Genomic DNA, 27,101 nt, shown 5'->3' with positions numbered 1-27,101 from the left:
CCTGCAGCAACGGCGGACGCCCTTTCGGAGCGGCGGAGGCAAGGGCGCCTCCAAAGGTTCCGGCGGCGGTTTCGCTTCCTACCGTCAAGCGGCCCGCTCGTCGTCGCAAGAGGCCTACAGAGGACGAGGCAAGTCTAGCGGACCCCGCCGTCGTCGCCAAGGAGGTCAAGGCGGCAAGGCCGCGTCCAAGCAGGATTGAACCGGCCGTGGGGTCGGGCCCCCACCGAAGCACCCCGGTGGGAGGCCGGCTGGCGGGCTTCGTCAGCGTGTGGGAGTCCATCTCCACCGACCGTTGGGTGCTGGACGCCCTGGCCCGGGGCCACGCGCTCGAGTTTCAAAGAAGGTGCCCGCACGTCCCCCCCGTGGCCAGGAAAGAACTTCACGTCCCTCAACTTCTCCTGGAGGTAAAGGCGATGCTCAGAAAGGGCGCCATCGAACTCGTCCCAAAGAGGCTTCGGGGCTCCGGAGTCTACTCGAGATACTTCCTCGTGAAGAAGAAGACGGGAGGATGGCGCCCCATCCTAGACCTGCGACGTCTGAACAAGTTCATCAAGGCGCAGAAGTTCCGGATGGTCACCCTCCAGCACGTCCTGGGTCAGCTGGAGGAAGGAGACTTCCTATCGTCGTTGGATTTGGAGGATGCCTACTTCCACATTCCCATCCTAAAGGGGCACCGAAAATTCCTCAGATTCGTGGTCCAAGGGCGTCATTACCAGTTCAAAGCCCTTCCCTTCGGACTACGGTCGGCACCCAGGGTATTCACCAAGTGCCTCGCACCGGTGGCGGCGCAGCTGCGCCGCGAGGGGATTCACGTCTACCCCTACCTGGACGACTGGCTCATCCGCGCCAAGACGAGGGAGCTCGCCGTGGTCCACACGGCAAGGACCGTCCAACTCCTCACGGACCTGGGATTCTCCGTGAACTACGCCAAATCCCACCTGGTGCCCGCGCAAGTCGCACTGTTTCTGGGAGCGAGGCTCGACACAGTGTCCCTTCTGGCCTCCCCGTCGGAGGAGAGGACCAGGACCATCTTGGGCAAGGTGCAACGGATGTTGGTGGCCGACGCGGCCAAAGTGAGGTCCATCAAGTCCCTCCTCGGGATGATGTCTTCCTGCATCTACCTCATTCCCATGTGCAGGCTCCGGATGCGCCCGTTGCAAGAATTCCTGGATGCGCGCTGGATCCAGACGACTGGCAGCTTCGAGGAAAGGATCAAGCTCGACGAGAGTTTCCGACGAGCGATACGGTGGTGGGGCACCCGCGCGCATCTGACGGCGGGCATGGACTTCCAGACCCCAGCCCACCAGGAGACTGTGACCACGGATGCCTCCCTGGAAGGGTGGGGAGCGCACACCGAAAATCTGCACGCAAGGGGACTCTGGCTCCCGACGGAGAAGTCCCTGCATATCAACGTCCTGGAGCTCCGTGCAGTGTTTTGGGCCCTCAGGTCCTTCCTTCCGTCCCTCAAGGGCAAGGTGGTGAGGATCTTCACCGACAACACCACCACCATGTTTTACATCAGGAAATAGGGCGGAACCAGGTCCCCAGCGCTGTCCAAGGAGGCGCAGGACCTGTGGCATTGGGCCGTCGCCCAAGGGATTTTTCTGGTGCCGTTTCATCTGGCAGGGATAAAAAACACCATCGCCGACTCACTCAGCAGGGAGCTGCGCTCGTGCCACGAGTGGGAACTACGGCAGGATCTGGTGGATCGCCTCTTCCGACGGTGGGGCACACCCCAGATCGACCTGTTCGCGACGGCGACGAACACCAAGTGCCGGAGGTTCGCCAGCAGGTTTCCCCAGACGAGGAGCATGGGCGATGCTTTCTCGTTCCCCTGGGAGGGCCTGTTCCTCTACGCGTTCCCTCCCTTGCCTCTGCTAATCCGGCTCGTCAACCAGCTCAAGAGGTCACGGTGCAGGATGATCCTCGTCGCACCTGCGTGGCCGAGGCAGATATGGTTCCCGGACCTTCTGGACTTGTCAGCGTCCCCGCCGATCAAGCTGCCGGCGGACGCGGATCTACTCTCCAGGGAAGGAGGCGCCATCCTCCACCACGACCCGAAGTCGCTGAACTTGCAGGCCTGGCTCCTGCAGCGCTAGAGTTTGGAGGATACGACATACCGGCCGATTGCAGAGAGGTTCTTGCAAAGGCCAGGGCGTCCTCGACTCTTAAATGCTACGGACACAAATGGAAGAGGTTCTCTGTCTGGTGCCACGCACAGAAGATTAACCCTCTACGGATTACGGCTCCCCAAGTACTGCCGTACCTGCTGACGCTGGCCAAAGCTGGTCTGGCACACGCGTCCATCAAGATTCATCTTGCTGCGATCTCCCGATACACCAGAACCACGGGGCGGGCGTCCTTGTGGTCTCATCGTCTGGTGAAAGAGTTCATGAAGGGACTGTTCAGATCGTTCCCGCCGGTGAAGGCTCCGGCCCCGGCGTGGGAGCTCAACGTGGTGCTGACCAAGCTCATGGGGCCTCCGTTCGAGCCTCTGCACTCGGCCCCGTTGAAGTTTCTATCGTGGAAAACAGCTTTTCTTGTGGCCATCACCTCCGCACGACGAGTGGGAGAGATCCAGGCCCTTTCCTGCAAGGCCCCGTACTTGACTTTCCACGACACAAGGGTAGTGCTCAGGACGCACCCCTCCTTCATGCCCAAGGTACCGTCGGACTTCCATCTCAACGAACCCTTGGTGTTACCTGTGTTCTTCCCGTCGCCTTCGTCGCCGGCTGAGAGGACTTTGCACTCGCTGGATGTAGCTAGAGCGCTGAAGTTCTACGTGGACCGCACGAAGGGTTTTCGGAAGACGTCACAACTCTTTGTGAACTTTGGACTTGTCAATCAGGGGAAGGCTCTCTCGAAGGCTTCCATCTCCAGATGGCTCTCCGGCTGTATCATGTGCTGTCACCGGTTGGCAAACCGACCGCTGCCCTGCCGTCCGAGAGCCCATTCCACCAGAGCGATCGCAGCTACCACGGCGTTCCTATCTGGTGTGCCCCTGCTGGACATATGCAGGGCTGCTACGTGGAGGTCGACGCACACCTTCACGAAATTCTACTGCGTCGACCGGGATTCCAGGGAGGAGTCCAGGGTCGGCCAAGCAGTGCTGCGCAACCTGTTCGCCTGAGGTGAGCCTGGTGAGGAGGTAAGATGCTTAATGTTGAGTTGATGTGATGCTTAATGTTGAGCCTTTGCCACCTCCCGTGGTTGTGCATGTGTGTACTGCTATGTATTCTTTATTCATGAGCATGTGAATCCATGCCAGACCCCATGCTGGAGAAGGAACAAGTTACTTGCCTGTAACTGTTGTTCTCCAGCATGGGTCTGGCATGGATTCACATGCGAACCCTCCCGCCTACCCCTCTGCGGCTCTTCACTTGGTCATACTGCCACTTCACGTGCTTCCAAATCTGAAGATGGCTGCCAGAGGCGGTGCTTAGGTAGAGGGCAGTCATTGGCTGTGGTCAGTATGACGCAGAGACCAGTGATTGGTTATTACTACGAAAGACAGATCAGAAACGAAACTGATACTGGTTTTTTCTTTACCGAGGATTCCCAGCCTGACGACGGGGAATATTCATGAGCATGTGAATCCATGCCAGACCCATGCTGGAGAACAACAGTTACAGGTAAGTAACTTGTTCCTTACTCTCTCTCAAGTCCTCCAGGCCCTTCAGCTTCAGGACTGGTTGGTGTCTCTCGACCTCAAGGACGCTTACTTCCATGTGCCGATCCATCCCAAGCACAAGAAGTACCTGAGGTTCGCGGTTGGCGACTCGCACTTTCAGTTTCGGGTCCTGCCGTTCGGATTGACCTCCGCCCCGAGGGTTTTCACCAAGCTCATGGTGGTGGTGGCAGCGCATCTCAGGCAAGGGGGGATTCACGTCCCCCCCTACCTGGACGATCAGGGGGAGCTCTCCCGAGCAAGTCCTGGATCATCTGTCCGTCACCTGCCACTCCCTTCACAGGCTGGGCTTCTCCCTCAATTTAAAGAAGTCCCATTTGATGCCAACACAGCGGCTCCAGTACATCGGAGCTGTGCTCAACACTTCCCTGGGGCAGTGTTTTCCTCTCCAGGTGAGGGCTCTTCACATTCAGCAGATGGTGCACAAGTTTCAGCATGCCCAGACGCTCCCAGCGTTGGAGTTCTTGAGGTTGCTCGGCCTCGTGGCATCCTGCATTCTTCTGGTGCCAGAGGCTCGTCTGCGGATGAGATCTTTGCAGTGGGCACTCAAGATGCAATGGTCGCATTCCTCTGGCAGGATGTCGGACCCGGTTCAGGTGCTGCCCTCGGTCGCCCGGGACCTTCTGTGGTGGGCCATTGAAGGCAACTTGATGAAGGGGGCTCCATTTTGGCTTCCCTGGCCGGAGGTGACGATCGTGACGGATGCATCCCTAACAGGATGGGGAGCTCATGCCAACGGGCTGACAGTCAGCGGTCGTTGGTTTCCGTCGGAGTCCAGACTCCATATCAATCTGTTGGAGCTCAGGGCCGTCAGGCTAGCCCTGAAGGCTTTTCTGCCGACTGTGTGAGGAAAGAATGTCCTGATCATGACGGACAACACAGTGGCCATGCACTACCTCAACAAAAAGGGGGGCAGGGTCACTTCCTCTGTGCAGGGAGGCGATGCAGCTCGAGTTCTGGGCCATCCAGCAGGAAGTTTCGATCTCGGCAGTTCATCTGGCCGGAGACGAAAACGTGATGGCGGACGCTCTGAGCAGGCAGAGCACGATCTCTCACGAGTGGGAGTTGGCTCAGGAGATTCTCCTGGAGATCTTCGCTCTTTGGGGGACCCCTCAAGTGGATCTCTTCGCCGCCAGTGTCAACCGGAAGTGCGAGAGGTTCTGCTCGCGGGAATTTCCTCCAAAAGGAGCCTTAGGAGACGCGTTCGTGGTGGAGTGGTCATTCCCGCTGCTGTACGCGTTTCCTCCAGTCCCCGTCATCCCGCAAGTGCTGCGGAGGTTACGGAAGTTCGGTTCCCGGATGATCCTCATTGCTCCGGCATGGGCTCGGAGGACGTGGTACCCGGACCTTCTCGACTTGTCCATGTGCCCTCCACGTCGTCTTCCCTACCGAGACGATCTGCTCTCACGGGAGGGGGGGTCAGGTTCTCCATCCAGAGGTCAGATCCCTCAACCTTCACGCTTGGCTTCTGAAAGGTTGAGGTATAAGGATTGGGACCTCCCTGAAGACGTGATGGAGGTGTTGCTCTCGGCCCGAAGGCCAGCAACAAAGTCTCTGTGCCGTTGGCGTAAGTTCTGCGACTGGTGCAGAGTTGGGACTGTGGATCCTTTTGCATGTGACATCCCCATGGTTCTGTCCTTTTTACTTTCTTTGGCCCACAGGGGCTTGCAAGTGGGTACCATTAAAGGTTACCTGGCGGCGCTGTCCATCTTTAAGCGCTCGTCTGAAGAGTGTTCCTACATTAAAATCCCTTTAATTTCACAGTTTCTGAAAGGGCTCACTAATGTGTTCCCTCCGTCACCTTTCCTGGTGCCCGGTTAGGATTTAAACCTTGTTCTTAAGTTTCTTATGGGTGCTCCGTTTGAGCCTTTGCATTCTTGCCCTTTGAGGATGTTAACTCTGAAAACTGTGTTTCTGGTTGCGGTTATTTCTGCTCGCAGAGTGAGTGAGTGAGTTACAGGCACTTTCAGTTAAGCCACCCTTCACTGTATTTCATAAGGACAGGGTTGTCCTTAGAGTTCATCCTTCTTTTCTTCCGAAGGTGGTTTCGGAATTTCATTTGGCCCAGAAGGTTGTTCTTCCGGCATTCTATCCTCCTCCGCATCCTGGTAAGGAAGAGGAGAGGCTCCATAGGCTTGATCCTAGGAGAGCTTTAAGCTTTTATGTTTCACGCATGTCCCGGGTCAGAGTGGACGATCAACTCTTTATTGGTTACGCTGGAAAGCGTTTGGGACAGGCTGTGACGAAACAGACTTTGTCTCGCTGGATTATTTTGGCCATCTCGGAGTGTTACCGCTTGGCGGGTAAGGACCCGCCGGCTGGCTTGCGGGCCCATTCTACCAGGGGTATGGCTGCATCTACTGCCCTGCAGAGGGGTGTTCCTATTTGCAACATCTGTGATGCAGTCACCTGGGCTTCTCTACATACATTTGTACGTCACTATTCCCTCGATTCCATCCGGGGACAGGATCTGGCCTTTGGCAAGGCGGTCCTTTGCTCTGCTATTTGATTGGCAAATTTTGATTCTAAATTCTTTCCCTCCTCCTTGCTCTGGTACTGCTTTGGGAGTCTGTCATAGATATGGAATACGTCGGAGGACCCAATCCCCTCGAAGAACAAGTTACTTTCTTACCTGGTAACGTTCTTTCGATGGGATGGTCCGACGACGTATTCCATATCGCTCCCTCCCTGCCTTCCCCGCTGCAGAATTTCTTTTGCGATTGCAGCTTACGTTCCGCAAGGCTTTGTGTCTGACTGGCAGTTGACTGATGTCACACGTTCTGGGGGGAAAAAACTACAACTGAGGCTACGGGCGGCGTGCGTCCTACTTATCACATCGGATGACGTCGGAGGAGGTCCTCGACGACGGCGCATCGACGTCATCGATGCAGGACGCAGACGCCGAAAAAAAGTTTCCGAAGCAGCATAGCTGTGGTGATTACCTGTCATAGATCTGGAATACGTCATCGGACCATCCCATCGAAAGAACGTTACCAGGTAAGAAAGTAACTTGTTTTTGCCCATATTTTAATTGCCACTTTCATTCAGTCTTGCCTTCACTTTTCTATTTTTCATGCTCTTCCTGCTTCTCTTTTCCAAAATCTTTAATGACGCTTATTTTTGCCTTGCCAGTCTTATGCATAGTTGTAAGAACTCCTGCTCATTTTATGTGTGGGAGGTAAAACTGTAGAAACTGGGTTGGTCTAGCCACTACCAGATGTGCCCCTGAGAGAGTGGTTGGGGAGGGTTTAGTTTGTTTATTTATAAAGCGCGTCCGAACTCTTGGGTAACTGGGCGCATAATCACGTGGACAACAGGGTTACAGATCGTTGCGTGAAGCACAAAGGTACATACATTCAAACAGGAAGCACAAGGTGCACATTACATGTTATGAAATAAATATCGTAGATTGTGAGGGACCGGTTACATAATGGTCCGTTTACAAAAATCGTTAGGCATAATGTAGAAATTGAGGGTGAGTGGAAGTTGTATAGGCACGTAGCAGCGTGATTCGTCAGATAGCCAGGCTTTGACCATGTCTCCGAATGGCCAGAAGGAGGCTTCCGCTCTGATTGCAAGAGGGAGTGTATTCCAACATTGAGCTGCAAGAACTGGGAAGCTTGAGCCTCCTGCTGTTTTTAGATTGAATTTAGGAACCTTTAGTTGGTGCAGGTGGGGAGTTCTAGTGGGTCTGGTGGTGTGTCTAGAGAATTTGTCAGATAGTTAGCGTGGGGCAGTCAGTGACAGGCACTTGTGAGTGATGACCAAGGTTCTTAACTTAATTCTGTCTCGAATTGGGAGCCAGTGGACGACTTTGCTGGCTGTGGAGATGTGATCCTTACGTGGGAGGTTAAGAGCGCATCTTAAGGCGTTGTTTTGAAGGATCTGGCGTCTGTTCGGATTTTTGGTGGTGGTGCCCAAGAAAAGTGTGTTACAGTAATCTAATTTGTATAATATCAGCGCTCTGGATAAGGTGAGGCAACTGGAGCTAGAAAGAAATGGTCTGCAGGCGTTGATCAATTTGTGGGTATAGGTGGTGGATGAGATGGTGGCATTTATTTGTTTTTTTTAGGGAAAGGGTGGAATTGAAGTACACACCTAGTGTTTTAACCTCTTTGGAGACTTTTATGATGTTGCCATCAATGGTGATGGATTGGTACCTAGAGTCCAATTTGTTAAGACGAGACTGGGAGCCTACGATAAGCAGTCCCGTCTTATCGTCATTGAGGGAAAGAATGTGTGTGGCCATCCAGGCTTGGATTTCTAGATAGATTCCGTTAAGTTTAGCAACATCTTCTTCATGGCAGCCAGTGAGTGTGATGAGGATCTGGGTGTAGTCTGTGTAATTAGTGTAGCTGACACCCAGATCGTCAAGACTGCCAAAGAGAAACTTAGTGAAGATGTTGTAAAGAGTGGGGGAGATGCAGGATCCTTGGGGAACTCTGCATTGGATTGGGATGGGTCTGCAGCCGCTGAGGGGGCGAAGACCCTTGTCGACCTGTCAGACAGAAATGACTGGATCCAATTAGTGGCATTCTGAGAGAAAGCGGCAGCCAACACGAGGTGTTGTGTGAGGATCTGGTGGTCCACCAGATCAAAGGCAGCGGAAAGATCCAACAGGAGCAAGATGGCCAGGTTGCCCTTGTCTTTGGCTTCATAGGTGGTAGTGTCAGAATATGTTGTCAAGGCTAATGCACGTTGGAAGTTGGGTAATAAGTGGATGTGGCCCTTTTGGTAAAATGTGCCGGAGTGTGTGCATGTAGTGCGTGTGGAGTGCCTAACTGGTCTCTAATGGTGTAGATAACATGAGCGTGGCCTAAGTAGTGTGGAAGAATTCCGGGGTAGTTTATACAATCCGCATATGCGCACAGAATATGTTGTAAAGGGCAACACAAGGGACATGCTAGGCAAAGGCATGGGTTAAAAATGAGCACACAATATATAATATAAAGGCAACACCGGGGCCGCGCTGGGCATGGTACAGGTTCAAAGTGAACACACAATATATGCAGTAAGGCAACACCGGGCTGCATTGGGCAAGGCACTGGTTCAAAGTGAACACAACAAGGCATACAATAAGCAGTGTCGCATAGCAGTTTGCTATGCAATTCTGTGTTTTCTAATCAAATTGACACTTTTATAGCAAAGATAGCTATTTAAGTTTCCATGTTCAATGAAGCCACAGTTCGCCTTGCATTCCTCGCTTGCCCTCGTTGCTCTCTTCACCTTTTTCTGTTCACTTCAAGTGCTAATGGATAGAATGTCCAGCAGTAATCATCTCCTCCACTCTTAAGTGTCAAAGGTCTGTGTGGGAGGGAGTGCTAGACAAGGATTTCTTTTTTTTTTCTTTCTTCAAATAATTGCAAACCACAAGTAATTGGGATGATGCCTTGAATGATGCCTATATTAAGCTTTCTATAACCTGTCGGGCAAGACCAGTATGTGTTGACTTTATATTTTTTAAAGACAGCCATGCCATGCAATTCCATTCCTAAAATGCAAGTTGTTACATAATTACAGTATTGATACCTTTAAAACACTGCACCATCTCCATGCTTTACAGTAAAGTTTATGTTGGTGTAATTAAATCTGTGTCAACTACATTTCATTTTATTGGGGAAGATGCATCATATTGGCAAGTAACACTTTTGAAAATGTACATGATCACACAATCAAATGCTTTTGATGGCTTTTGGTGGCAAACCTAGTTCTGTAACTTGCTGGTTGGATACATTTGTGCAACTGCGCTCGAACCCTGAGCGATCCCATCCTTCCTCAAGAAATCTGCTGGTGGGTAGTAGGTGGACTAGCATTCATAAGTTATCTGCGAACCTGATCAGAGAGTACGGTTGCATTCCAAGATGTCCCTGAATGTTGCATACAGCTGTAAAATTGTGCAATCCCACTTCAGTCGACTGTTGCTACAGAAAATAAATGGCCAAAGGAAAAACCTGTCCTAATGAAGAAAAATAAAAATATAAACATGACTTAATACATCCTGAGAAGATATTCAGAAAGACTTGTAAGACAATCATTTGGCAAAGCACATTGTCAGAAAACTTCCCAAAACCTACCCAAACCTGAGTCCATAAAACAAGTTGGAGAAGCGTTGGTAGGAAGGAGAATCCGAATGCAGGCAGACGTGTGGCTCACGAGTCCCTTGATCCAGAAGGAAAGCAAGGAGGTGCTACCAGTATTGGTGAAAATGGAACCTTGGCAAAGGGTGATGGCTGTCGCTCCCTATAGTGTGCTGGAAGATACCCTAAAAGTTTGGCAAAGATATCTAGGATTAGCTGGTACCTTGAGACACTCTGGAAGGGGTTGTGCATGAGCAAATGCCAGAGGAGCTCTACGATCTAAAATAATTTGCTAGCCAAGTCTGGGAGATTACAACAAGGTCCTCTCACAGAAACCTGACCCGTTGCAGGTGGGTGACTGAATTAGTAAATAAGTGCCTGGAAAAAGGACCCTAAATGTGGGGGAAATTCATATTGAAGTGCTGTGAAGGCAGAAGCGGCCAAGATCCAGGAGGGACCTCCTGTGAATCTTGATAAAGCCAATGGTTCAGAAAAGAGAGGTTCGACATGATGTCCATGGTTATGAATTCTGGTAATACCAAAGGTCCAGGGGGAACTGTTATGAATACTGACAGAGCCAATGCTCTCAGATGACCTGTTGTGAATCATGATAAATCGAAGTTTCTGGAGGGACCTCCTGTGAACCCATAAAAAGGCAATGGTGCAGTAGGGGCCTATCTTATTTATTTATGCTTTACATGTCTTAATTAGTTTTTCTGCAACGCATAAAATACACGACACGGATCACACTCTTCAAATTGAAAGATATATTGATTAAAACAGTAACCCAGTTATCCCACCCACAACATTCCAATCTCCCTTCCCTCACAACACGACCTATCATTAATCCAGACAAAGCCAAAGGTCCAGGCAGGATCTATTAATCGTGTAAAGTCAAGGTCCAGATAGGGCCAATCATGAAGTCTGAACAAATGCAAGCTAGAGAAAGGACCTGTTGTGAAACATAAGGAAATGAAAACCCAAGAGGGAGCCATTTGCAAGAACGAGCAACACTTATTCTCCATCATGGGGTCTGGCATGGAATCACATGCTCATGAATATTCCCCGTTGTCAGGCTGGGAATCCTCGGTAAAGAAAAAATCTGTTTCTTTCGTTTCTGAACAGTTTTTCTCCCAATAACCAATTACTGGTCTCTGGGTCATACTGACCCCAGCCAATGACTGCCCTCTACCGAAGCCCCTCCTCTGGCAGCCATCTTCAGAATTGTACTGCACGTTCAAGTTTTGGGAGTCCTTGTGCTATAGCTCTTGAGCTTTTACTGCGTATTGTGTTTTTTCAGAGAGTATTCTCTATTTGTTTCAGTCAATTGAGCCTCAAGCTCCACCGATTAATCATCCGATTAACGAGGACCCGTTTCGGAGGCTTCTACGCCCCTCAAGGGCAATTGTTCGTCAAACTTCACTTCATGGATGATTCCAGAAGATTCTTGAGGCCTACCACCCGTGGACATGGCCGAAGATGAGGGAGATTCGACGCCACTGTTCAGGATCTGCCCAGGATGTGGACTACGGAATGTTTTCCTGGAGGATGGGCACTCCTGGTGCCTTTACTGCCTACACTTGGACAAATCGCACGTGGAAGAAACCTGTGCGTTCTTCAAGGACATGTCCGCTCGCACCATGAAGGACCATTGCAAGCGGCTCGCTGAGTGGCTGGAGGCAAAGAACCCGGCGACAGGTGGGCCCCGGCAGCATACCTCTCCCAAGAGGAAATCTGAGCGAGCTTCTACGACATTTGAGTGCTCTCTGTCAATGGGGGCCCAACAGAATGCAAAGCACCACAAGTCTGCGGGCACCGGGAGCGCCGTTGGTACGGGCTCTGCGACAGCCAGGCTGGGTGCAGCTTTGCTGATGCTGTCAGCCACGAGCCAACGCTCCGGCTCGGCAAAGAAAAGGAAGTCTGAGCACCTGGGTAAGCTTCGGGAGAAGGACCAATCGACTCCGACGGAGAAAGCCAAAGGGGAGCGAGGCACTGACCCTCCCCCCACGGTGAAGACTCGGACACACCCAAGGTCGTGAAGGCCCAGGTTCACCAGGCGAAACCATTTATTGAGGGAGTGGTAGCGTCCCTGGCGAAGGCCGCAGATGTTGGTCCCCAGGAGACATCCACCAAGACGAGTTTCCCTGCCCGCCCGGAGGGAATAGCCGTTCGTGCCCATTGAGAAGACTCCCGTGAAGATGCCAGCCATCTCCCAGAGACTGTTGCCCCTGGCCGAGAAGGGGGGAGGGGCAGTGGTCCAGCTAGACTCAGAGATCTCTTCCAAGGAGGAACTTTCAGGCCTGGGGGTGCCTGAGAAGAGGACTGTAGAGGCCGGGCCCTACGGGAAGGACCCTGACGAGGCAGATGGGGAGAGCGACTAGGGAACCGACTAGGAACGGCGAGGAGGGGTGGAACCACGGATACTCCCATCTCAACCGCCTCCAGCAGCGACGGACAGATTGGAGGACATCCTACAAGCTCTTGACATCCTGCGCATGGAGATACGGACAAGGCTGCCCACACCGGGCAACCTGGTGCCTGGACAGTCGGAGGATCCACCATCTAAGAGGAGACGAGTCCATCCTCCTTCACCGTACCATTCCCTCCGCTCCATCCCCTCCGCCGAGGGACAAGATGGAGCTGGATACGGCGACGACTGGTACGGACGACAGCGACACAACAGATCTCCCATTGCCGGTACCCAGGGCTACTCCCCCCGATGAGATCAGATCCTTCCACGCCATGATCTCTAGGGCTTTGGAGCTGTTTCAGCTCAACCCAGAGGAAAAGGAGGGTTTCCTTTATCGCGACGAGAGGACAAGAGGAAGACCGTCCCCTCTATCCCACTGTTGGACGACATTTGGGATGAAGGGTTGTCCCTCCTGAAGCACCCATCCTCGATCCGGCGAAGAGAGACCGGTATGAGAAGAAATACCAGGTTCCAGACTCTGCACCAAAGTGCCTTGGAGCGCAGCCATCCCCAGACTGTGGTCTTGGCGGTAGCCAGGAAGAAATCTGCGGTCTGCTTCGACTTCCCCTCCGGACAGCAAGGAAAGGAGGCATGACGCCATGGGACAACAGGTCATCTCGGCCGCGACGACCATTAAGGCGGCCAACGCTCTCGCTATCGTGGCCCGCTATGATAGGGAGCTGTGGTTTAAAATCACCCATCTTTTGGATTGTGTCCCAGATGACGAGAGGACGAGGCCCTTGAAATCTTACAAGAAGGCGACGTAGCTTCGGACCCTGCCATCACGACGGTCACGGACATCAAACGCCAATTTCCGCCAGATGGGCAACAGCATTTGCGTTCGCCGGCGTGGTTGGCTCAAGGCCACCAACCTCTGTCCAGATGTCCAGGCGAGGGTATTGGACATGCCTTTCGACGGGGTCAACTTGTTTGGCAAGATGGTGGGCGAGTCACTGCAGGCCATCAAGGCAGACTCTGAGACGGCACGTGCCTTGGGCACACTCCAACAACGGCCTTCCTTTCGGGCCTCCGGAGGCAAGTCACAGGGTGCCTCCAAAGGGTTCGGCAGCAGCTTTTCCTCGTACTGTCAATCGGCCCGTTCATCGTCTCAGGAGGCCTACAGAGGCCTCAGCAAGGCCGGAGGAAATCGTCATCGTCGCCAAGGGGCCCATGGTGGTATGGCCTTGGCGAAGCAAGACTGAACCGGCTGTGACGTCGGGGGCCCCCACACGAGAACCCAGGTGGGAGGCTGGCTGGTGAACTTCGTCGGCATGTGGACCCCATGATGAGGCCCCGGCTCAGCTAGAAGTGGGGGGCGGGTAGCCAGTCGCTGCACTCCCACGACAAACTCTGGACCGGTTCAGCTTCAACACCGTCCACAGCTCCGGCGAGTCCTCACCAGCTCCTCCTTTGGTGCTCTCCCCGCCGCTAGGTCACCAGGAGAGACGGGGGGGATGGGCGAGCGCGCCCCTCACTCCGACTGCTGTTTTCGGATCGGACTGACCCCCAGCAGACTCTCCACCTCCTCCGCCCGTACTGCTACGGTGAGCCTCACTTGTCGCTATATCAGGGGCAGGGTGTCAAGCCCCCGGGCCTCCGCACGCATTGCGCCCGCCATCTTGGCAGGATGACGGCTTCTCCAGTCGATAGCAGCTTTTCTCCCCGATAGAGATCCCCAGGGCTTTGAGTCAGCCAAAGTGCTCCCCACTAACTCGGGGACTCACGAGGCAGCAATCCAGGGTGTTTATTGCCCATAAGGGGATATTAGGGCATCGGGCCGGGGAGGGAGTCCCAGAGCTCACCAGGGAGACCTTTTGGTGTCCTGGCTGGCCACACCCCCCTAGGCTACTGCTTTGAATTTGATCCTTCTGTACCTTCTGCCAATGTTCTGCTAGTGGGATCGTTGGGTCCTGGCTGCCAATCTTTGCCAGGTGCTCACATATCCGGATTCTCAAAGCGAACCTTGGCAGAAGGTACATCAACTGCACAATAAATCAGAGATCAAATTTATTGGTCTACAGCAAGTGACTTTGAATAAAAGGGGTGGTGACAGACTGAAAGCACTGAGGAAAGCTGAACCGCGAACAATTTATTTAAATTCCTCTGTCACAGGTCTTAACAGTGATAACAAAATTGTTTCCTTTCTGTAGTGTGGGCTAATTGCAACATAGCTCTTTAGTACATTTAGACTTGCAGTATCGTATACCATAATGAATGTGAATTGTTTACGTTCCTGGAGTTTTACATTGCAGGTGCAAAGCTGGTACCCCTACTGTGATATACGTTTTTTCTAAAATGTCGCATAAATATTATAATTTTTTTTTGCATTACATATAGTACTCTTCCAAATTATCACGTTTGAGAGTCAGCATGAGGTAGATAAAGTTTCATAATGTTAACTGGTGACAATAGTTAGTAATGGGCTTAGGGACCGCCTTGGTAATGGCGGCTGCCACCTCCAAGATGGTGGGAAGTTGATGACATTTTAGGTCACGGCAGACGTCTTCCAAGCGTTCCGTCATACGCAGATCTCCGAGGCAACTTTACACGCGTTGCCATGGACACTGTACATGGTAGAGATAACAAGATGGCGCCCCCGGTCGGCACTCTGATTTCGCCAACGCGGGTGATTGCCTGTTCGTAGAGTGGTAAGCCAGAGTGAGTTCTGGTCTTTGAATGCTTCGATTTTCAACGGGTCTCGTTAGATGTAGACTTGTGAATTTGGATACGTAGCCAGATAGCTATAAACCAGGATGTTTCTGTTTTGTAATAAGACATTATGGGATGAGTTTGCATGTAAACTTCTTACAATATGGTGTGGCGTGAGGGAATTATCCCTTAGCATACGGGATGCCTGTTCCTTTTCGAATTCGTAATACACCCTAGCCCACGAATACTTTCGGACACTTTGTGACTAATATTGAGTAGGGACACCACAACATGTTACTTACACTAAACAAAGGGGATTTTTGGCATGAATTTTGGCTTTTAGAATGAGAACTTAATCCACATCTTTTGTTATACCAATACTTGAAATTACACTTACTTGTTTACAGATTCTGTTCTGGGGATCTTACCCTGTTACTACTACAGTGACAATAGTCTTGTGGATTTGTCTCATACTACTATGGGTAAGCATTTACACCACGTACATAACTAGTTAATACGCTGACCTTGTGCCTACATTGGCTGAATTATTATTGAGTTCTCTAATCACTACATTTTTCTGGTTTTCTCTCCTTTTTGTTGTCTCCCCTTTGGTTTATTTGGTTGGTGGATTTTTGCAACATTGTTCGTTTTTTGATATGTTTCTTCATACCCTTGTATCCTCCCCTTTAACCACCCCCTGTCTTTCTGTCTTTTTATTAATACTTTGATGTGATAATGTGTAATGACGCCATACTGTCTGTCACAATTCTTGTAACTTAATCATTGCATTTATGCTGTTATCATACCTTTCTAGAAACTTTACTTGATGTAATTATAGCAAACATTATCACATGCATATGATGATTGGTTGTGTAATATTATGTAGCCCAGATTTGAAAAAGGCTTAGCATAACCGAAACATGTTATCGTTTATGGGCTCTTTCTGTTTTTGAATGTGTGACAATACAATACAGTTAAACAAGCACATATTTGATGGCGCTGAGTCCTGAATTCACTTTTGCTTTCAGAGGAATGAGATTAGATGAATATTATAAGTCTCCACTTGTCCATGTTTTTAGGTTGGGTTGAGCACCCATTGGGGCTGAAGCGCCTGGCGGTAGACGTTCTGGTTGTGTCCTTAAATGAGTGTTTGGTATTGTATGCTGGTAGTGAATGGTAGAGGTGCAATATCTATCCTGTGCTTTCCTACTGGATCAGATTTGTTCCTGATTTAAGTAATGAAGTGTTACTATATTCTGATAAGGCATTCCTTTGTTATCTATTTCCTACCTATCTTCCAAGCAGAAGACGTTTTTGAAGTGAACTAGAAAGGTTTTTGCCTGTACATTTTTTTTGTAAATTGTTTTGTATATGGTCAAATAAACTTCAACCTTTATAAAACATCACACATTTTTTTTAATTTATCAGTACAATTTCACCTTAATGCATTCAACATCAAAATATTCATCAATGATCAAAAAAACGTTAAAATGAATTATCTGTTGATAGAATACCTATAAAACGTATCATATTAAACAATTGCATTAATTCATCTTTCATTCTATACGCTAATGTAAACATCTTAAACTAATCATAGCAATATATATTGAAGTGGAGTGGCCGCCTAAACAGTATGACCAAAATGAATCGCCATCAATAAATACTATAATACCAAAAAATTAAATGTGCAGTAAATTTAAAGCTTTACAATAAACCAGCAGATGCTTCAGTGTTTCCAGGTTTTGTTTTATCCTTACAGAAACGGCATAGGAACTCCTCTACAGTAATTCAATATTTCCCCCATATGGAACAGGTTCCATCTGAATCGACAAAGGTTTTCTCTATAATGTTGATTCGGGAACTCGCTCAGGTGGGACTCCATAACCCCCAATTTGTTATGCTCCCAATTTAGGTGTTGCATAGATGAGAAGTCATTAATAGTTGAGCTCCAAACCATTATATATAGTGAGCGCTTTACCTGGTCGGGGAAGTCCACCAATTCTGTTTCATCTCTGCCAATTTCCCTCTGAATAGACTCATAGATATTCCATAACACACCCAAGGTACAATTCACTTTTCCCACCAAGGCCCTACACAGTTCTTCATATAACGTAATGACTGGGGGGAATTTAACATTCTCCACACAGCGTCAACAGCCTCCACTTCACTCTGACCTGAAGTGACCCAAGTTCCAGTTCAAAGCGAATAGCCGCTACAGGCAACGTATTAGGCACTTTCATAACCCTCTGCCAAATAATAGCCTCTATTTTCTCAAAAGAAGTCAAAGCGTCTGGACAGAGAAGCCCCGCCCGATATGATAATTTTGGGGCAGCTTTCTCCTCGTAGAACATTGTGGAGAGCTTTATTGAGAATTTGCTGTACCTTTGATTAACTTTGATCATTTGGTTGGATAGAAGCAGAGATCTCTGTTTTAGTTGTCGTTCCATAAAAACCTTCTGAGGTTTACTGCAGATTGCAAAGCCCAATACACAACATTTTCTACAACCATTTAGTGTTTCCTTCTCCAACTTTAGACCAATCTTGTTGACTTCCTTTTCCTAGTGTTTTTGGCATTAATAACTAAAGAGTTGACCATGGCGAAATTCAAAAAAGCACTTTGAAGCTACTGGAGGCTGATTGGGGTACGGTCTGCCAAAAGGAAGTCGTCTGCATGGGCCAGCCAGGTTAAACCAAATTGGCCAATCTTAGGGAGTGCAAAAGAAACCGGGTCCAAATATTCATCCATGTCAAAGACCTATAAAGAAGCAGGGGGCCAATTTGCACCCTTGCCTGAAGCCAGAATGCCTCTCTATCTTCTTTTTGAGCTCGCCACACTGGTCCAAATGCATATTTTTCTTCTACATTCAAGCACTTCGAAACTGTTCAAAGGTTGTAGCTGCTGCAGCCATTTCCATGAAGCAAGCCAATGCTATTATATTGGGACATCAGGTTACACTGTCTGTGCCACATGAGATATTGTTTTTGCAGTGATCCCGACAGTCTATGGCCCGGTTTCCACAAACTATCTCTGCTCTCTGCTATTTTGACTTTGTTTTTGGAACAGGACAGGGGTTCCTGTTAACCCCTTTCCTATACCCTTTGACTGTCGGTACCACTGCAGCAATAATTTCAATAATTAGAAAAACCAAAAGCTCAAAGGCAAGGTATTGTTATGGGAATTGGGAAGCATAATGTGGATGACTTGCTAATCTGCATGTCCGGTCAGTAGCAGTCCCCTACAATATTACTAGATAGTCTTAATTCATATGGGATCATTGCAGAGTTTAAATAAACCTCTCAGTCAGAACTGATGCCAATTCATATTTGTATTTATTTACTAGCAAAAAGTACCCGTTCCCCTAATGGGTTCTGTGGACTGACATGAACAAACTCTGATTAATTGTTGAAAATCAATGATCCTGTAGTTCGTTCTGGTTTGCTTATCGCTTGATGTGCCTTGCACTGAGAATGGGTGTGTGTGGCTGGCTGGCATACGCTGGAGCAGACGTTGGGAGGGGAGGGGGTTGGAGGGAGAGACGAGAGTTGGTGTGCTTCTGCATAATGGGGCCTACTGTGCGCTCTCTGCACCTGTTGCCTCACCCTAATGGGGTGCAGTTTGTTGCAGTGCTTTGTGGTGCAATTGTCCCGGCGTTTTAGGGTTGAGGACTGGTCCTTCTATGACTACACTGTTTTGCCGATTTCAGGCAACAGTCTCATGTGTGAAGGTGCTGAAATCTGGGGAAAGGAGTGGGGAGTCCAAATTTTATGAAGCCAGTAATGTCCGTAACTATGCAAAATGTGCTGCAGATTGGTGAAACATTGTGGAATTGTATAAGGAACAATGCTTCGCCACAAACCCACAAATGTGTACTTATTAAAAATATAGATAGTGCGCTTACACCTAAATGCTGAAGCAGTAGAAAAATGTAAAATGGATTAACAAATAGATGGTACCCTTCCATATCGGAGCTTGACAATTAGAAATGTAGGAATATGGTTTACTTTGACCTGAAAGGCTTATTTCCCCTTAATTATATACCAGCCATAGATGATGGCAATTCTACCTTGCCCAGCTGGGCTATACTCCCTCCACATTAAATGGATGATTAATGCAAAATTATCTGACGCACAAACTGGTGTACTTCCCTCAAATGCTCCCTATGTTATTACCTGATTATATCCAGAATTGGCTTCAATCCATTTTTTTATAATGTTTATGGAGATGTAAATGGGCGGGACATAAATTAGCTCTCTAAAGTCAAATAAAATCATGGTAGTTGTTGCATGCTCCGACTCTGGTCTGTATTTACAGATCTGCTCAGCTGATCATGGATGATGGATGTGGTAAAACAGCAGATTGGCCTTCCTGGAAAATGATAGAGGCGGCGTACACTTTAGCTCAGATCCTGTACATCCCATTGCAGGAAATCCTAAACATTTCAAAACCAACCTCATAATAGGTTACATCTTGAAACCTCTCCCCCCCCCCCCTCATCTTGGGGTGAGTGCCTGCAGCGCTACATGGCACTTCCAATCTTGTTTTGTCAGGACTTTCGTTGTGCCTTTTTGTCCTCTGCCTTCTGCCCGCTTCCCGTCCCTTCCCCTACCTCGATTAGCGAAAAACGGCCTCATTAGTGTGACTTATTTTGCATTTTAAATTTGTATTTTGTTCCTGTGGCCCCTGCACACTTCACCCGAGTCCCCCCTGTGTTTGCCTAGGTGTAACCCCTCCCCCTAGCCCTGATTGGGCCAACTTCCTCTTAAGATCCAGAGTGGTGCTAGGCAGCCCTCTGCCCCTTGCAGCCCCTGTGGCTAAGGACCCCAAGACAAAGGGCAATTACCAAGAAACAACCCTGAGAAGTGTCTTCAAGTTTCAGAAGTGAAAGCAGGCTGCCACCCAACAATAAGCACTATCGCCAATCAGTGCCACAAACCCCCAAATCCTGCATACATACTCAAACAGAAGAGCCCATTTTCCCCCCTACTCCCTCTGCCCGTAACCCGCCCAACGCTGAGCTCAAGCTACAGGTAAAGTAGTACTTGGCAACTTAATCCTGGCTGCAGTGACAGTGCAATGGCAAGCCCCACCTATTCCCAAATCAGCTGCCAACAAGCGCCCTTGCTTCCACCTCGACTCACCTGGGTGGTTGCAAGACATAATTCCAGCTACGAACAGCATAATCGGCATCAGATAGCATCCACATGTGGAAAAAGAGGACCAGACAGCCGTCAACCTGCATCAACAGACAAGGTAGGGAGAACTACTCATAGTGATTGTCACCTTTACGCTCACCCCATCCTAAATCGCAACCTCCTGCAATAAGTACCTGACCCACTAAACATACACTCCAAGGACACCCTCTGAGGAGTCCAGTGTGCACCCAACTTATTGGCACACATTGAAGCATCCATTGCATGGTGAAACCCAGTCATTTTCTCCCACTATCTAGGAATCTCAAATCCTAGGTGTGATTTTCTCAATTGGCTCGTCTTTGGAGGTTAGCCCAGGGGGAAGTGTGCTTGCCTTGGAAGCAAGACACGGAGCAACACAGGTTAGATCCCCAGGGCCGCGCTTGGAAACCTCTGGGTATTCAGTGCGTTATAAATAACCTATCATATCATAATTGACTGCCATCTTGTGAAACCTAGGCATTTTCTCCCACTATCTAGGAATCTCAAATCTAAGTGTGTTCTCCCATTGCCTGCCATCTGTGAAAGCTTAGCCCGCCTCGCACCGAGGAACACCCAACAACCACTGAAAGCAAGTACCGATGGCCAGGTCACTGCCCAAATTAACTAGGAACCAGTCAACATCTGCACATATCCAACTGCACTGCCCACTCCCAATGCATACTACCCCACCTAGACAGGCCATCCATAGATAGAGGACCTAATCCACTAATTGGTCAACCAATCATAGAGGATATATGTTAGGTCATTTTATAATGCACCTGTACACAGATGTTTCTGGACTCAACAAGACCAGGGAGGGAAGACAGAGGGAGGACAAGACAAACAATCTTACTAGGACTTGTGTCATTCAGATCGTGCAAGGATGAGAAGTGCAAGGGAGAGGAGGAAGGTAAAACAGGGCAGCGCAATGCTGTAATGCTGTAATGGTACCCATTAAGACTCTGAGGGTAGCCAAGCAACCACTCGATACAGCAGACCGGTTGGTCAGATATGTCAGCAGGTGAGGGAGAGAGAGAAAGCGGAAAAGAGGAAAGTTTTGAGCTGCTTCTGGAACATCAGGTTGTTCATCTCAAGTTTGAGAGGGGCAGGGAGGCTATTCCAGAGGGATGCACCTGCCGAGGAGAGAGATCCAAGACCATATGAAGGGTCCATAGGTTTGGAGAGGGACGACGAAGAGGATGTCATTGAGCCTCTTTCTGGAGTAAGCACTAGTGTAGGTAACCGCAATAGGGGGGCCTGGGTTGGAGGCAGGATGTCCCTTCCTGAACCTCCTCCATCCAGACATAGTGAGGGGGATAGGATGAGGACATCCAGCTATCACATCGCAAGAGGTTCAGAGTCCAATCCAACCAAACAGAAGGCTCTACAGGCGGGCTACCACCCCTGTAACCTCAATACACTAACAATCCTAATATCAAGGACCATAACATGGCCTGACACAGAGGTGGACGCCGCCAAAGAGAATCTGAACAAGAAACAAACCTAACAGATCCACAGCCTCGCCCTCCTCCAGTAGAAACTGCTGCAAATACAGAACGCACCCCAGCTAACACTCCAGCCAACAGAACAAACAACATGAGAAGACACTCTCCATATCTTACACCGTACTTCGCAACACCTGGACGCTTCAACACCACCGACAAATCCGGACACACTGACGACCAACTGGAACCCCCACAAAAAAAAGATGAGAAGACCCCAGAAGAGAAAGGTACATAACCGCGAAGTCCTCACTCTGTTCCTCGCTCCGTACATCACAAAAACACAAGGGCACCACCAGAGACCCCATCAAAACATAGAAGATGATGAAACAGATGACTTCATCAACCCAACCATCAACCCAATAGACTGCCTTAACGACGAAGCAGACTCCGCGTATCACCAAAACGATTCATGACAAGAACACAAGCACCCAAACTAAACAACCGTAAGAGAAAAGAAGGATAAAAAAACACACCTAACCACGTCAAAAAGTTTCATTACAACCTAATCAATGCCAGATCAATGTCCAAGCATGCCACGGAGAATTAAGACCTCCTGTACGAAGAAGGTATTGACATCTTATTGGTATGTTATTGTTTATTTGTAAAGTACCTATACACAAAGCAAGTGTTTCAAAGCACTCAAGGATGGAGGGAACAGGGGGATACAAATCATTCATTCAGAGCCCTTGAGTTTCTGATCAATATACGTGTGCACTAGGCAGAGTAAATTCATGGAACAAATATAATACAATTAACAGTGAATAGGTCTGATGACGATTCTGCAGTTTTTCCAAGTGCCTTGAGGTGCCACCATGCAAGGAGGGGAGACGAGGACCATGCAGCAGCAGCAGCAGCAGCAGCAGCAAGGAGGGAGGGAGGGAGGGAGGATGAGGGCTCAGAGGACTCAGTCAGATGCTGGGGTAAGTGCTGAGAGATGCCATTCATATAGGTCATTGACCAAGTGCAAGTGGACTGGCCAGGGTGCCAGAGACCTATGAGACTCTGAGGTACACCAGGCGGCCAATCAGCAAGCTGTAGGGAAAAGGAGGGATTTAGCAGGGTAGAGGGAGAGAGAAAGCAGAGAAGAGGAATGTCTTTAGGAGTTTCCGGAACTTAAGGCGATCCGCAGAGGATAGAGATTGTCTCGGGAGGATGGCTCAGGAGCAACATGCTCACCTTGGAAGCAAGACGACAGTAACACAGGTTCGATCACCAGGTTCGCGCATGGAAACCTCTGGGTGTTAAGCGTGTTATAAATAACCTATCATATCAGATCTCCCTCCAAATCTCTGCTTGGAGAACCGGCTCACTCGCAGAAGGTTGAAGAGAGATGAGCCTTCATAACCGAAACATGGCTAGCGGACAATTACAACATTACACTCCATAACTGACTCCCCGACAACTTCAAGTGCTCACAAGCAAATGGGAAAAACAAAGGAGGCGGAGGACTGGTGATGGCATACAAGGAACACCTCAAAATTGAAACTAAAGAACCGCTAACCATCAAACTGTGAATCCATAATGATTGGCCTAACAGCAAACCCAAAGTCAAAACTCAAATTCATCCTGGTATACAGACCACCATCAGATGCAACCTTCGTGGACGCCTTCTCTGAAGCCATCACCATACCATCACTAACCTAGTCATAGAGCAGGAACACCTGATAATCCTTGGAGACTTCAACATCTGGTTTGACGAAGAAACACACAAATATCGCTAGCCAAACAACTGTGGACAATGAAACTACATCAGCTAATCAAAGGAGCAACTCACACGGAGGGCCATACACTAGACACAATATTTGCCAACAAAAACCTAATCACCACAGAACCACTAATCTAGATCATCTCATCACTCCCTTCGTGATAACGCTTGCCACATCAACCACTATGCAACCAGACAAACTGCCGACTATCATGAAAACAAACTGGGGGACCATTAAAAATAGCAACCTAGTAAAAATAATGGAAATGAAAAAACCACCGGCAACGACTCTGGATGAAGTGGACCTTGACAGAAAAACAGAACTACTGTACAAATGGATCACCAGAACAATAGACGAGATCTCCAAGGAAAAACCTTTCACCCCATCGCGCAAAAGAGCAACAGCAAAATGGTTTACCTCGCTACTCGGTACCATGACGAGGAAAACCAGGAAGCTTGAATTCGAATGGAGGGAAACGACGACCTGTTGAAGAATACAATTCCAACGACATATCCACTCATACAAAAAGGAAATCCATAAGGCCAAAAAGAAATACTAAGGCAACAGATTCGCCAAAGCAGCCAACACTCAAAAAGAACTGTTCAAAATCATTAACTAAATGAGAAACACCCCTGGCTGCAGCAAAACACCAACACCTTCACTGAAATTATGCAACAACCACTCAGACATCTTGAAAGCCAAAATCAGCACCATCCAATAAATCACACAAATCCGACTAATCAACTACAACATGCAACCTACCCAGTCTTCTGAGGATCTCAAGAACAAACTCTGAAGCTTCCCCCAAATATCAATAGTCAAGGCGGGTCAAACAATAGCAACAAAGCTGGCTCCCCCATGGATCCCTGACCCCCAGATATACCCAAATCAATCTGAACACGAGGAATACCAATGGCATACTACAGAAGCCTTTTCAACCTATCACTTTCAACAGTGAAAGTACTGAGATCATTAACATTGGCATATATCAAGCTGTTCCTCAAGGACACTGCAGGAAACATGGAGGACCTCTCCACTACAGACCCATCTCAAAAATCCCCTACCCAGCAAACTACTCAAAACGTACGTCTCCAGAATAACACAAGAATACATAGAACACCTACTGCTGGATCAAGCACAAGTAGGCTTCAGACCAATGAGAGTAACAGAAACGGCACTGCTTTCGATCTGGGACAATCTAAATTCTAATGCAGAGTCTGACAAAAGCACAGCTCTAAAACCTCTGGATCTCTCTGCAGCATTTGACATTCAACCATGAAATCCTAATCGGGAGATTGGAAGAAATGGGAATCACCGACTTAGTCCTAATATTGATAAAATCCTTCCTAACACATAGAACATACACTGTATGGATCCAACCTTTTAAATCGACCCCTAGGGAATCTGCCTTCGGAGTACCACAAGGATCCTCCATAATCCCCATTGCTTTTCAACATATACATGGCACCATTGATCAAGCTCATTTAAAAAACATGGCCTCAGATGCTACAACTACGCTGATGACACAGATCGTTTACAAAATACAAGATACACAGGAAGGATACAACGCTGAAGGACTGCCTACAAGAACTCTATAGCTGGATGAACACTAACATCCTCAAACTCAACCCGGGCAAAACCGAAATAATCATCATATCCAAAAGCGGGTAAAACAATCGCTGCATCCCATTGCGGACAGAACTTGGAACAGCACCGACTCCATCAACGATAGTAAAAAAACTGGGAATCTTGATGGACAGTGAACAAACACTCGAGCCACAAGTAAACATCATAATCAAGAAATGTTTCTTCCTCCTATACAGGGTAAAAATGAGCCTGCCATTCCTTTCTTTCACCCACAAAACACTCACCATCATCGCACTCATGTCCAGAGTAGACTACGCCAACAGCCTATAACTAGGAATGCCAAAACGACTATTAACCCCTTAAGTGCGAAGGACGTTGTATCTCGTCCTTGGATTACCTCCCTGTTGCCAAGAACGAGATACCTCGTCCTTTTAGGTGCTTCTTTTTCACACACAACTGTAATCCAACCCCCGAGCTATGTGAGGGGAGGTCCCTCCACACTGCCCGGGGACTGGATTACCTTCAGTTTCACGTTGACGACATGAAACTGAAACGATTTTCACCGCAGCAGCCATTTTCGGCTGCCGCGGTGAAAACACAAGGTGAGTGTCCACCTTGCTCTGCCTCGATCTCCGGCTGTATTTCAAGCCAGAGATCGAGGGAGGTGTCATTGGAAAGGGGAGATTCTCCCCTTTCCAATGACACCTTTTGTGAAAGCATTGCTGGTCACGGATCGGACGCAGATTGCTCGATCCATGGCCAGCAATGCCACGCAATGCCACTAGACCACTAGGGATGTCGTTTCAATGCGGGGGGAGGGGGGCTGCTTACTAGGTAAGTGCCCCCTCCCCCCGAGGCCCCAAAGCATGGGATGCCAGACCTTACTGCCCCACCCACTGGGGGTCCTGTCCCACATTTTTTGGTGGCCATCTTTCCCCCCCACACCACAAATGGAGAGGTGGGCACCTCACAGAGCCGTCCGTTTGGGGCGGGGGCTGAGGGGGCCACCACAAAATGTCAGACAGGCCCCCCAATGGGTTGGGCAGTAGGTTTTTGTGCACCCTGGGGGCAGACCGGCACACTATTGTGCCCATCTGCGCCAAGGGGAGTTGGGTAAACAAATGAAAAAGTGAAAATGGTAGACAGCATTTTAAGGGGGGAGCTGTGGGGTACCCTAAACCGATGGGGAATTTTCTAATGGGAAGGGATGGTGGTCACCTCCCCCCCACCCACAATGGAGTGGGGGCCATATCATGCAGCTCTCCCTGGGGGCAGATATCTGCTCCTAGGAAGGGATACCTGACCCCAGGGAGGCGTTCATGACAGCCCCATCCTTCCATTTGGGCGAGGGTGGTTGAGAGGTGCACCCCCCTTTCCCATTACAAAATTTCCCTGCGGTTCAGGGTGCCCCTCAGCCCCCCCCCCCCCCCCCAGTGCAGCCTATAATTCAATTTTCTTATTTGTTTACCAAACTTCCCTTGGCGTAGATGGGCACATTGGTGTCCCAATCTGCCCACAGGGTGCACAAACCCTACTGCCCCATCCATTGGGAGCCCTGTCCGTTTTGGGGTGGGGCCTCTCCTCCACCCCAAATGGAGTGTGGGGGGCACCTCATGCAGCCCTCACTGGGGGCAGATTTCCGCCCCTAGGAAGGGGCAAATGTATTTTCACTGAGGGGTGCAGGGGGGGGTGAGGTTCAGTAGACCACCAGGGATGGCTTGAAAAGGGGGGGGGCATGATTGGAAAGTATGAGTGTAGATCTGTTTTTGCAGGGGTGACTGTAGGTAACACATGTGTTTTTAGTTTACAGCTTTTTCTATGTGAGCAGCTGCAACGTGAGCACTGTTTATTATTCTATGGTTGGGCCCACTGTCAGTGGGGTGGGTGAGACTGGGGCTGGATTGGTGGTGGTGTGGGTGGGAATGGGCTGTCTGGACAGATATTATGGTGGGCTGGGACACAATTGCAGGGGCAGCCAACAAATTGCCCCCCATGCCAGCAGAACATTGGTGTTTCCCTGGGTGCGGATGTCTCCTGTGTGGGTTGTCCGTCTGCAAGCCCAGGCTGCACCTCTAGCTGTGCTATGTTACAGATGTCACCTCCGGGGAGGAATGGGGATCCTGCGGGGCTCCCTGGAGCTGCCGCTGTGCTTAGGGGACGGTACACCCACATGGTACATGGATGTCCAAGGCCAGGGACATCACCTCCAACCGTCCTGGAGTTGTGGCTGGGCTGCATTACAGCTTT

The 27,101-nt window shown here is 49.3% G+C and overlaps 1 protein-coding gene across 4 annotated transcripts in view; it reads left to right on the top strand.

Moving 5' to 3' along the window:
• Window positions 1-27,101, top strand: part of MAEA (macrophage erythroblast attacher, E3 ubiquitin ligase) — a 1,045,966-nt gene that overhangs the window by 280,553 nt on the left and 738,312 nt on the right. For 2 of the 4 annotated variants that reach the window (XM_069632158.1, XM_069632157.1), the window contains exon 4: window positions 15,292-15,366. The exons of the other annotated variants lie outside the window; for them this stretch is intronic. In XM_069632158.1, coding sequence (XP_069488259.1) covers window positions 15,292-15,366 — 75 coding nt within the window. The remainder of the gene's footprint in view (window positions 1-15,291; window positions 15,367-27,101) is intronic. 4 annotated transcript variants of the gene reach the window in all.

The sequence above is a fragment of the Ambystoma mexicanum genome, chromosome 6q (genome assembly GCF_040938575.1).
Source record: "Ambystoma mexicanum isolate Mex_15411 chromosome 6q, UKY_AmexF1_1, whole genome shotgun sequence".
Classification (NCBI taxonomy): domain Eukaryota; kingdom Metazoa; phylum Chordata; class Amphibia; order Caudata; family Ambystomatidae; genus Ambystoma; species Ambystoma mexicanum.
Note: the sequence above shows the minus strand (reverse complement) of the source record. Positions and strands in the feature narration are given on the sequence as shown.